The 13,167-nt window shown below is 37.7% G+C and overlaps 1 protein-coding gene across 4 annotated transcripts in view; it reads left to right on the forward strand.

The window, feature by feature from the left end:
* The window catches only part of MED23 (mediator complex subunit 23), a 320,898-nt gene extending 312,175 nt beyond the window's left edge, over window positions 1–8,723 (forward strand). For all 4 annotated transcript variants that reach the window (XM_071740911.1, XM_071740909.1, XM_071740910.1 and 1 more), the window contains 6 exons: window positions 1,252–1,417; window positions 2,401–2,473; window positions 3,533–3,747; window positions 4,604–4,724; window positions 6,847–6,978; window positions 7,620–8,723. In XM_071740911.1, coding sequence (XP_071597012.1) covers window positions 1,252–1,417; window positions 2,401–2,473; window positions 3,533–3,747; window positions 4,604–4,724; window positions 6,847–6,978; window positions 7,620–7,793 — 881 coding nt within the window. In that variant the 3' untranslated portion in view covers window positions 7,794–8,723. The remainder of the gene's footprint in view (window positions 1–1,251; window positions 1,418–2,400; window positions 2,474–3,532; window positions 3,748–4,603; window positions 4,725–6,846; window positions 6,979–7,619) is intronic.
* Window positions 8,724–13,167: the final 4,444 nt, after the last annotated feature.

Below are 13,167 nucleotides of genomic sequence, written 5' to 3' on the forward strand. Positions count from 1 at the left end.
TAATTCTTTAGATTGCTTCAGTGTAGGTTTTTTTTTTTTTTATTAATCCAGATAGGGAATGAGCAGCCCTAGTGAAAACACATGGAAAGATGCTGACAAACAAGTACAGTGCAGCTGGATTAGTATTTCACTGTTTAATGCCTCACATATAAGTACAGATACTGATGTTTCTGCATTCCAAATTGAATTCTAATTGCCACAAAGAATCAGCTTGATACAAAGCGTGAGTGTTTCTAAAAGCTGTATAAAATGAGATTACTTCTTTCTAATGCCATTATCAATATTGCTAAAAAAATGTTGTAAGTTGTGTCACGTTTAAGATGGCATATAATTGGCTGTATCTAGTTGAAGACATGTACTTGTGTTGTTAGCAGCTGCAAAGAATCTGCTTTTTAGGAGGGAAAAGCTAGATATGGTGTTTTTAACAGAAACCTATATTGTCTTAATTGCTGCCTTTAATTAGTTTTTCCTGTTATGACTACAGCTATGTAGTACACTACTGCTATGGTGAAACTTGTGCCAGCTCTGTTCTAGAGTAGTGCTAATGGAATATCTCCGGTGTTGTCTTCTTTCTGTGGCAGCTTTATGGCAGGTTGACCAATTTTCTGGATATTATGAGTCTTCTTTCACTCCTCTTACAGAACTTGTCTTTCTTTTATGTGTTACTTAAAGTAGGAAGGAGGTTTATCAGGTCTCTCTATAGAAGCTAAAATTGTGTAAATAAAAATTATGCAAATTTTAACAGGGCATTTGGAGATCTTTTTTGTATGTAGCTCAAATGAGTTAGTCTTGATTGGAGGAGTGGATTATTTTCAGAGAGTAAGCAGGTGTTCATTTTGCATAAATTGTCACCTTAGAAGTCTGCTGGAAGATCTTATACTGATGCAAATTAATGGTTTCAGTTTATAATTTCTGTAGAAAATTCTTGTTATTTTCACTTTCCTGTCTTTGAAGCAGATGGTGAATGAGATGGTTGATGTTTTGTTCCACCTTAATCAGGGAAATTTATCCTCTGCATGACCTTGCGTGTGTAGTATATTTATAGCTATGTATTCAGTGACTGAGCAGCATTGCCTTATGCTAATAATTTTGTCCATATGTTATAATTCCATGAAGTGTGGTTGTTTTATTTGTTCAGTAACTTACCTTTCAGTTCAACATCATATGTGTGGTATACACATATATTTTTAAGCAGTGTGCTGCTTACACAAGTCTGTGTTGGGGCATCTTTTTTTCCTTAATCATTATCACCTATGGCAGGCAAATCACCCGGTCCATTCCCAAATTGTGACTGGAGATTCAACGAGTTTCCTAATCCAGCTGCACATGCTCTCCATGTTACCTGTGTTGAGCTCATGGCTCTGGCTGTGTCAGGGAAGGATGTAGGCAATGCACTGCTGAATGTTGTGCTGAAGAGGTATGTTGTTGGCTCTCTGGAACTCTTTTCTGCAAATTATAATACATAATTAAACATTGCTAAGGTAGTTGGTGATATTGATATTCTTAGGGTATTTTTTAATATATTTTTCTTTAAGTATAAATATCTCAAGTTTTATAAGTATTTGTAGAGGACAAAGAAGACTATAGGAATCAAGCAGACAAAGTGGGTTAGATTTCTGTGCTGTAGTGGATGATGTGTGCTACAGGAAGAGTTGATTCAGCACGATACCCTTAAAAGATAGAGGTAAGACCTTGCAAAGGCTGAGAACTTATCCAGTAGCACAGAGGCTGGAAGCAGTCTGTTCTTTCAGCTGTGCTGGGGGAAGGAGATTTCTACAGTTAATATCAAAGGGGTTTTGAATGCAGAGAAAGGGGCAGGAAACACTGGCAGGTCTCTGAATCCTTCTGATGCTAATGTAAAATCAGAGGTACTTTGGCACAGAGTGGTGTGCTGTGGCTGACCTTCTGTCATAAAGCATTAAGTTTGACCCATAGCTCAGCCACTCTGAAAAATGAAGTGAAAGAAAAAGAACCAATATTCTTGCAGTGATTCAGATGCCACCGTTGGGCAATGACAAGATGAAATGACTAATTTTCAGCCTTAATCATTTTAGTAATATCTTATTGTTAGCTGTTTGGGGCATGTGGAGGGAAAGAGTCAGTAAAGGCACAAACAACCTGTAAGCACTGAAGCCTATTTGTTAAGAAGAACAGTGTGGTAACAGCCTTTAAAGAAAACATGCTGCTAACCCAAAATAATGCCTGAACAAAGCTTTGCAAGGGAGATCACAGTGGCATTTAGACCACCTGGGGGCTCTCCTACATACCTGTATGTGTTCTTACAGTCTTTTCAACTTTTCAAATATTCTTTTCATAGGTACACCTTGTCTTTAGGTGCACCAGAAGCACAAATTGCAATTGTGAATTTCAAAGCTTTTGTTACCTTTTCTTTGTCTCCAGTCAGCCCCTGGTGCCAAGAGAGAATATCACAGCTTGGATGAATGCAATTGGACTAATTATCACAGCCTTACCCGTGAGTTTAATTATAATTGAAAAAAAAGTAAATCTCTTCTTCTATGTAAATTTTATCATCTTTATAGAGTGTACTGTACAAACATTAGAACCAACATCTGTAGATTCTGCAGAGAGCTGTAATTCAGAAGGCTGCTTGAATGTCTGAGAATGAATGTCTACTCCTCCAGCATGAAAAAATTAACCAGGTTTTCTCTTTTTTCTTTTTAAGTTTGGAGGATAGGATGAAAAGTAAATAATTCCTACTTAAAACCGTAGTTAAAAAGCCACGTGTAGTATTGAGAACCAGAGCTATGAACTGAGATCTAAAGGGGTTCTAATGTAAAATTAATTTTCCATTAATGTTGCATTTGCTCATCCTGCATATTTTAGCCATGAAAATGAGATGCGCCTGAGACTGCAAAAGCAAATGGGTGCAACATTAGAATGCATGGATCAACAGAAACTTTGATCTTCTGAATACAGTGTCTCTTGGTGACTGACAGGGATGCCTTGAATAAATTTCATGTTTCTTACCTGTTGTTTGTATTTGCAACAGTAACACTTCCTTGCAGCTTTGCTAACAATATGGTTCCTTTTCCTGAAAGAATGTCAACATGGATTTAATCCTTCCTGTCTTTGCAGTGCTTCTTCTTATTCTTCTTGATCCATATCCTTGCATCTTCATTCTTTGATTTTTGTACCTTTTATTGTTTCCTGTTTCTGTCTTGAATTTTTGGTTTGTTCGTGCCTGCACTCAGAAAATTCAGGAAAATCTCCATCTCCTTCCATTAAGGCTTTTTGCCTCTACTTATTTTGGAGACCTTTATATTAGCTAACTAAATAATTAAAGTTGTGAAATAGATCTTGATAATGCAACACCCTTGAGGGTGCCACATCTACTCTTGTGGATGCTTTCTGTATTTTGTTTCTTAATTTTCATGTTTTGTCTGACAGGGTTGTAAACTACCATGTAGTTGAAAGCATTTTAGAAATGCAATAGCAGTGGAAATTGTCGAGGAAGCATCGTCTTAGATGGTTTTCTTTTCAGAAGCAATTCTGACTTTCTGTTTTTTTCCAGGAGCCTTACTGGATTGTTCTCCATGACCGCATCGTGAGCGTTATCAACAGCCCTAGCTTGACCTCAGAGACAGAGTGGGTTGGTTACCCATTCCAGCTGTTTGACTTCACAGCATGTCACCAGTCTTACTCTGAGATGAGCTGTAGCTACACTTTGGCTTTGGCACATGCTGTCTGGCATCACTCTAGCATTGGCCAGCTTTCTCTCATTCCCAAGTAGGTGTCATGATTCTTGATGGTTTAAGTTTGTCTTTTAAATCCCATGCATACTGTTGATAATAAATCTGTACCTGTAGCACCTATACCAGTATATATGCAGAGAGGAACTCCAAAACTCACCATGTAGATCACAAGTTTATTTCTAGCTCCCTCTTCCACTCACATGACTTGTTATCCTTGGGCTTTGGGGTTTTGTCTAGAATGTGACTGCCTTTTTTACCTTGATCAGCTGCTATGCAGTTTTTCTTGAACCATTGATTGTAGCATAGTTCTCAAGTATCAACTGTATTCAATAAATATATCCTTAGTTCTAGTAAGTATCCTCTACTTCAAATTGAGATGCTTTGCTGACTGAAGGATGTGTGGTAAATGGTCCACTTAATCATTAAAGCAAGTTAAAAATACCACTGCTTTTAACAGTTGATCAGACTTTCCCCCAGTGCAGTGTCAATGAGAGAATTAAGACTTTGTTTACTATGTCTTAAAATATTGAACAAAAATGAAGATGGTATTAATGTATTCCTCTCAAGCCTTAAATCAAGGGTCAGGGTTCTGTTAAGATGTGGGAGAACAGCTCTTTTAACTCTTTTTAGTGTTCTGCTGAACTTAATTGTTGCCTGTTCCAGTCCAGTAATACTGTTTGGATATGTCTAGCACTTCACTAAAATGTTTCAAATATTAGATACTTCAAGCATGATTTAAGTGCTTTTCACAGCTACACTCTGTTTTCTAAAATGAAGGCCTAAATTTGTGAGACAGAATGTGATGTTTCAGGTAGAATTTAGGGTACAGAAAAGAAGGAGGAAAAAAACCAACTTCCAGTTGACGTTTTCCGTGTCATTAAATACTACAGGTTCCTCACAGAAGTGTTGATACCCATTGTGAAAACAGAATTCCAATTACTCTACGTTTACCACCTCGTTGGTCCTTTTCTACAGCGGTTCCAGCAGGAGAGGACACGATGCATGATAGAGGTAAATAGTAGCTCTTGATTTTTACTTCATACAGTATATATTATTTTAGCTTTACAATTATGTTATAGAATCTGATAGAAGTCTTTGGTAAGCATTCAAAATTAAATTCTATATAAATTAAACAGCATTTCCAAGGATGTGAATGGCTTAGTTGGTATTTAGCTGCCCAGTTGACGGAAACCTTGGTTCAGGATCAGCTTGGTTCAGGATAAAACTCCTGAACCTTTTATAAATAACAAAACAAAAGCACACACATGAAAAACAAACAAAAAACTCCAAATAAAACAAAGAAATACAACCCCTAAAACAGCAAGCAATACTTGTTTTGTTTGGCTCTCTGACTGCATGCAAAATACGTGTTAGACTTCCTGCCTGTTCTAAAACTTTCTTTGCAGGGGAGGGAAGTATGCAAGAGCTGAATTGTGAGGAATAGAGGAGCACAAGCTGTTGAATTCATATCAATGTGGATAAGGGCAGGGGAGAAGAGGATGAAGCTAGCTACTAGGCAGATGAGCTGAAAAATGGCAGGTAGCAGAGACAGTCTTCTAGAAGGAATTGTTTAACTTGGGAATCCAAAGTCTTTAAATGTCTGTGCTGTTGGTAAATATACATAAAGCCTGTATGTCAGGTATGGATCTTGCTTCCCTCTTAGAGTCTGACCAATACAATTTATGAATCTACCATCATTAATGATTGCTTTTACAGTTACTAATGTCTGTGCTGGGTTTTTTACTCTTAACCTTCTTAGGTTACCATTAGTTCCTGTGCTGCAGCTCTCCCCCAGCCCCAACCCCAGCCCCATTTTTTTCTAATATACTTAGTAGGACACATTGTTTTTTGAATAAGCTAAAACCTGTAGGGATGCATACACAATGGGAGAAGTGTTTTGTAACTTGTTTCCGGGTATACAATAAACACAGGAGACTGTAAGAAACTGTATCAAGGATCTGTTACAGAATTCTGTTACAGAATCACAGAATTACCTTTGTTGAAAAAGACCTTCAAGATCATGAGGTGAAATAATAATAAATAGTTGTATGGTGGTATTTCTGTATACTTTTTACATATTTCCTTCAGCTTTGCCCCTCAGTTACAGCCTTTTATGATTAAAAAATACATTTGTAATTCTTTAGAAATGCGTCTTATTTTTCTTCTTTTTTTATTTTTTTTTCTAATAAAGGTTTTTTTTGTGAACTGTTGCTCAAGTAAAAGTACTTGAGAGTAACAGAATGTTATTCAGCCATGGATGAGTATCATTTTGTAGTTTCCTGTGTAATACTATAAATAGCTTCTAAAGTATTGCTTTGACTGGTTTCTTCCTCTGACAGGAAAAAAAAAAAATCCTGCACCTGCATTCTCTGTATTGAACCGAAAATTTAAACAACAAATAGAACAACAAAATTTAAAAAGCTGTCCTCTTTCTGTGCTTCTCAGTATTCCTGTAGCACTCCTTTTTCTTTGTGAGGAGTTGATTTCAGTAAGAGGAAATTATATGGAGCTGCTACCTTCAGAGTAGGCAGCAACCACTGTGAGTCTTCAATGAGTAAGCATGAAATTCAGGTTTCATGTTGCTATCTTTAAATGGTCATAGGTGCACATATGTTTGCACACACTTCCTTAATAAGTATATTCAAACTCTGTAGTTGTAAATTCTTTGTAGAGAGTGTTTGAACCATTAAAATGCACTGTGTGCATTTGCTGAAAGACCTTGCTGGAGTCTGGACTGGGCAGGCTGAATGCAGTAAACTGTAATGTCTTCTCTACAGGAGATTCAAATCTTGTGCTGAACTTTTGCTAGTTACTTACTGGTGTCTACTTTGGCAAATTTTGTAGGCAGTTTCTCAAACCATGTTGCAGTCAATGATGTTAAAGCACTAATTATGTAGCATGTCCCAAAATACCATCATTGCACTCACTGGAAGTCAACTTGGGAAAATGGGATCATTGGTCAAAATGGGATGAGTTAGACCTTCCCATTTATCCGTGTAAGAAAGTAAGTAGTTAGGAATCACAGATACTTAAAAAGCAGCATACATTTATTACACTGTTTGACTCTGTTTCTACTTTAAAGCATTTTAAAACTTGTTTTCATTTGGGGTGCTATTTCTGTCTGTGGAAACAGATTGGAGTGGCCTTTTATGAAATGCTCCTGAATGCAGATCGGTACAGCTCACATCTCCACTACATGGATCCCATATGTGACTTCTTGTATCATATGAAGTACATGTTCACAGGTGACAGTGTGAAAGACCAAGTAAGTAAGCAGTAGATATTGTTCCTTTAATTAACTTTCTTCTCATACAGCAACTCAGTCTGTGTATGAATTACTTTCATACGTAGCAGTGCAACAAAATGCATAACAGTTGATTAGCCTCTATTTGCAAAATAGAAAATCAGTGCACTTCTACACATTTAAAAGCTTCAGATGCAGGAGACTATCTCAGATTTCAAGATACATTTCTTGTAGTCAGGAATTTAGGATACAGCTTGAGGGTATTTTAAGTACTATTTACTAAAGCAGTCACTAGAAATAAAGCTATTGGATATTTCATAGCTTTTCCTCAATTCAGTCTACATCTTTCAAGTTAATTTCCGATTCATTAATACAATTCAACATGTGACAAAAGCTACAGTGTACCCATGTTGAGTGAAAAATGGTTCAGTTAAGTTTGGTGCATAACACTATGCATGTTTGTGTCAGTTGTGTGAATTGTTTTCCAGAGCTTTGGTGTACAGGTGTTAGACGAGGGAGGGGTTTTTTTAAAGGTTTAGTTTATCACAAGAGGTCCAAAAGTTAACAGGGTAAATAAATTATCAACATAAATATGATTATTTATGGTATCTCTTTCCTTTTTTCATTGGACTAACGTGATGTCTGTCTGCTTTTTTTAACAGGTTGAGAAGATAATTTGTAATTTAAGGCCAGCTTTGAAACTTCGGTTGCGCTTCATAACACACATCAGCAAAATGGAATCAGCTGCTGTTGCACAACAGCCTCTCAATAATGGGTCACCAGCACAGCAGCCCAGCCAAGTGCCTGTTAATGTTGCATTGCCAGTATCACAGTGAAATGATGTGTCTGGCTGGAGTTGGTGTGAAGGCTTTCTGCTGTTACTGATCAAGGTGAAACATCATCTGGTCTGAAATCTGGTGTGCTGCATAGAAGGAAGAAGAAGCACATACAGATTTCATCTTTTTTGTATAATAAAACTCTCCCAAATGTATGCATGCCAGTCTTCTTACCTATCTATGTTGGACACTAGATGAAGTGTATACTGCCTCTCTCTGAAAGCACTGAGTAAAGCTCTGCAAGCAATTACAGGGATTTCTGAAAAGTAGATCTTGCTCCCTGTCCTGATTTGAGTTGTCTGGATTTTTCCTTCCTTTCTGTCTGTGATGTGAAAGAACACTCAATGTATGTAGCCTGATAGAAAATGGCCTTTTTAAATATGAATTCTGCCTTGCTAAAAATTTCAATTTTCTTGTCCAAGAGAAGAATTTTAGTTCTTTTTGTCTTTTGGGTGGACAAGTTAAGCCCTTATACAGAAATGCTCCTATATAGAGTGCTTGCATTTGTTGCATTGACTTAATTATATCATCTTTCTAAAAGACTAAGAGTGGACCATTGAAAATATCTGTAAATTTTGTATGTACAGTTTATATTCAACAGATGAGCAATGGATGTGGTCTAGCATCAGCTACTAGATGGTTAGATTACTACCCAGAGGCTGTCTCTAATGAATCTATTTGAAGTCTGCATATTCAGTTCGAGCTGTGCTGGTTCATATTTTATCTTTCCTATTTGGGAAGTGGTGTAGTTTTATTAAGTCAACTACATGAATTTTATTAATATCTTATTTTAGATTTGTACAATATTCTACTTTAAATTTTGTGTACTGTGTTCAGCAAACTTTGATAACAGAATTGAATGTCTGTTTTGTAACTGCTCTTCTTGTTTGACAAACTTTTTAAATTAAAAATGAAACACTTTAAAAAGGCTGTACTAGTATTGTTAAGCTTATTTATTTACCATACCCATTACCTTAAAAATAGGGATTGACCATAGCAAGTACAGTTCCAGTTTTATAATAATGCCAGATTGAACCTGTTCCAAGTAGAGTCCAGATTAATGTCAGGTCTGATTTCTGTATCTCTGTAAAAATTTCAGTTATGAAAAGGAGTTGTTGATTCAATGGGTAGAAGGTGTTTTATCTGTTTCTAAAGGACAGCAAAGGTTGATTGCTGGAAACTCCTGTCATTTGTATTGTCCTTGGATCCTAAGTTCTGCCAAGTGTAATTTGAGGAACAGATCTTCAGATAATTTCTTCTTAACCTCTTCAATGAATTTGTAGTCTGATAGAAAAACATGCTTGCTCATTGTATGCTGTCTGTTTGTTTTAACAGATCTTGTATTCCATTTCTGAGTCAAGTGACTAATACTATTTGGCTCAATTTTGCTGTCAAGATGTTCATCTCTAGAAATCCAGTGGACCACGCTGTACAGGCCTCCTCCCCACAGCCTTTCTGGAGCAGATCTGAGAATCAAAATTCTGGTCGTGTGGTAGCAAATTTCTTTTGGCAGTGAAACTCTTTATCTTACTCTCTTCCTCAAGTTTTTGGAGCACATGAATAGAAGAGCCTGTAGAAAGGGCATGTTTCATGGCTATTCTGCATGCACGTTTGAACTGAGCTAGTGTGAACACCCCAGGCATCTTTCTGAGTTGTCTCATTCCGTATGGAAGCAGTTTTGGTGCTTGAGCCCTTTTAATATTTAAACCAGCACCTGTTTTCAGTCAGGGGGATTTCAGTGTCAAGGAAGTTGGGTAACTGATTTCAGAAGTAAATCATGAGAGCTTTTGGAATTCTTTAAAGCTTTAGGTGGGTTTTGTTTTGTGTTGGATTTTGTTTGGTTTTTTTCTCTCTCTCTTGGATCTGGAGTATTAAATTCCATAGTGTTGTGGCACGCAGCAGTGGTGTGCAGAAACAGCTCCCTCAGTCAGCTTTGTGACTTTGCAACACATGGAGTTATGTTAAGAAACTGACTGCAACACGCTGGCCTTGCTCTTTGTGGAGGTGATTTGCAGCAGCTGATCTGGCACTAGTGAATAATTGAAAAAGTTCTTTTTCTTTAGTACTAGACTACATTTTGCCTCTGTGACTTAAAGCTTAAATGCTGAATATATCCTATCATGGACACGATAGTACTGGGCTTCCCTCATGTCATTTGGCTTTTATAGGCAATATTTATAAGAAATAGTCTGTTATAATATGGCTGCCTTGAGTCAACAGATGGTTAGAAATAATTTGAATTCCCTCTCTAACCACCAGATGGAGGTTTCTTCAAAAAAATTGAATCTGACCTTCAGCTGATTGTACTTGTATAATGCAATGTCCTGGACACTCAGATCTTCCTTGAATCGACCAACATTTTCACAGAAGCCCTGTTACACTGTTGTCCTTAATGTTGAAAATATGCTTTGGTATTTCTCATTAATGAGTTGGTTGGGACTCCATAGAGCTATGGGATTTGCAAAATCTTCAGAACAAATATGAAGGGTTTTAATCTTCAAAAATTGTTGCAGGTTCTTTAAAAATCAAACAAACAAAAAAACAAAGAAATGAACCAAAACCCCCAATCACTTGATGCTTGCAACAGTTCCCAGAGTATCAACTCTGCATGTAGTTATAGTTGAGCTATAGTATGGCTCAAACTTATTTTTCTGGTTTAGGACCCAGAAACCTTTTGTGGAGAGGTTCCCATCCAACACCTCATATTTCTTCACTTACACAGTGGTCAGAGTGACAACACTGTGTTCCTGTACCCTTCCTTCTAATAATTTGAATTATAAAAAAGGTCTTTTTTCAAATTTTTCTTTCATATTCTCCCTTCTCTATGTCTGTTCTGTATTAAGCTCTTATGAATTGTATTGCTACTCAGGTCTTCTCCTTCACCTCATTAGTGTTCCACACAGAGACCACTCCATGCATTGGTGGTGTGCATTGGTGGCAGATTTAATAGGAGTGAGTTGTTTTAAGTAAGTGGTCCCTTCTAATCCTTTTCTTCTGAAATGTGAGGGAATCCTGTATGTGTCCTACTGAGAGGGATGAATGCAATGGATTCCTGTCAGTGATCAAAGGCAGAGGTTCTACAGTTCTTCCCTGACCCTGTTTTTGCACTGAATGAGTCCAGGCTGCGTTAAAGTTTTAACTTTCAATTAAAAGCTGAGGTGCCCCCAGACCTAATTGCCCCCACATCAGTGCTGCACAGGAAATTTTTTAAGCAAGTCAGATGCCTTTGAAGCAGAAGGTTGAGATGCTTGAAGGAGGAGGTTTAGATTAGATTTGATGTATAATTTCTTTACTGAGAGAGTAGTTAGGCATTGGAATGAGCTTCCCAGGGAGATGGTTAAATCACCATCCCTGGAAATACTTAAAAACCTTGTAGATGAAGCACTTCAGGACATGTTCCAGTGGGTGATACTGATACTAATAGGTGTATTTTATCTGGGGGAGGGGAGGGGTTGTTGACAGGTGGGTGCAGTGATCTTCGAGGTCTTTTCCAACTGTGACAGTTCTGGGATTCTCTGAGGGAGAAACTGAAGTAGTTTCAGTGCACAGGCACAGAGAAAAAACCAACGTTATTAAGTAGTTCCTAGGTATATAATTTCATCCACATCATGCAGGGTTCTGATCCTTTCATAGCTGTGTTCTATAAGTAAATAGAAAATCTGTTTCAGGTTTAAGATGCAACTCTAGAAATGAATTTTACTCATGAGAAGAGCTATGTAGACTAACCTGTGAAGCTTTGGACCAGAATTGTTTAATAGGTGAAGACTTGAGGGGATGAGATTTATGTTTGGAAAGTGAAAGCAAAAACTACTGATATGATAACAAATAACAGGTAGCAATAGGATTCAAGAAAGAAATTTGAAAAGAAAAAAAAAAAATTCACTGTAGTTAAACTACTGCTTTTCATTGAAGTTGCATCTGTAAACCCTGCCAGGGAACTTAAACACAGCTGTGGTGCTGTAAGCCCAAAAATGTGAAGTGATCCTCTTTCACTGGGGGCTGAGCAGGTCAGATCAGCCTGCACATCAACAAGAACCATTCTCACTGCCTCTCAGGTGCTATTTCTTTATGGCATGTGTGAATCAAGATTCATATATTTTAAATTTTTGTAAGCCCCACAAATCTGGATTTTGGACACCTCTGCCATCCTCCTGCTAGGACTTGATAAATTCAGAAAAACAAACAAGGAGAGGACGTAAAAGTGTCAATGAGTTCCATGACTCTGTTCCATCATTACAAGGAAATAACTGATAGCTACATGCAATGAAAAATGCAGCAGCCAGAGAACAGTTAACATTAAAAATTTTAAATTGCTGAAGTTCTACTGAAAGTTGTAGAAAATACAATTGGCATGCTCAGTGTGGAATGATAGCATAGCATTATATGTATGATTGCACTGGAGTTCAGAAATTCAGGGTTGATTTCTACTGCAGCTATAATGCAGGCAGCCCATAATGTATTAAATACTGTCAAAGGGTCCTGAATGAACCAGTGCCTGGCACTGAAGAACTTGGAACCTATAAATTAAGGTTTGCAGGAAGACAAAAATTGTACAGTTGAGAAAAATAATAATAGCATATTGGGTTTTCTTATTAGCATATCAGTTTTCCTGTGAGTGCTGCAGAAGCAGGATGCATGTGTGGTATCTTTTCTGCAAAATCTGGCATTTGGAGAAATAAGCCAAGAGGTGGGTGAGATGAAACATGGTTGAGGGACTGAATTGCTCCAAACACCAGACAAAATTCACTTCTAGTTTTCCTCTAATAACTTCTGTGTTAAGTTCAAAACAAGGACAACAAATGTCAGTCGTCAAAGGAACATTTATGAAAACTCCTTCCCCAGTAGAAAAAACGCTGTTGTTTTCCATATTTTCTGCAATGTCCTCTTTTTGCACAAAAGGAATGGACAGCCTTGAAGAAAGGCCACAGGCAGTGGCAGCTTCATCAGTCACAGCCTCACATGCTCTGAGCAAAAGTCTTTCTAGATAGGTCTGACAGAAGACAGAGATGCTGTTCACCTGTTCCTTTGAAAGAGGAGCTCCAGTTGTTCCAACTCGTGGCTTCAACTTGGCATTTGTTCTCGTGTTGCTTCACTGTTGGGGAACTGCACCGAGCAGGGCTGCTCCTTTCCCTTGGGTGATGAATTCTCACTTGTTTTCCTGGCAGAAAACAGCCTTCCCTCTCCTGCACAAAGGGTGAAGTCACTTCACGGAGGAAATTTGGTTTTCTTTCCACCCACAGGAAAAATCAAATGCACAAGCCCAGCAGCAGCAGGTGCTGCTTGCCTTCAGCTTGTCCTGGTTTCAGCTGGAGTAGAGTCAATTTTATTCCTAGTTGCTGCTATAATCATGTGGTTTGATTTAGGATGAGAATAA

The sequence above is a fragment of the Heliangelus exortis genome, chromosome 3 (assembly GCF_036169615.1).
Source record: "Heliangelus exortis chromosome 3, bHelExo1.hap1, whole genome shotgun sequence".
Lineage (NCBI taxonomy): Eukaryota > Metazoa > Chordata > Aves > Apodiformes > Trochilidae > Heliangelus > Heliangelus exortis.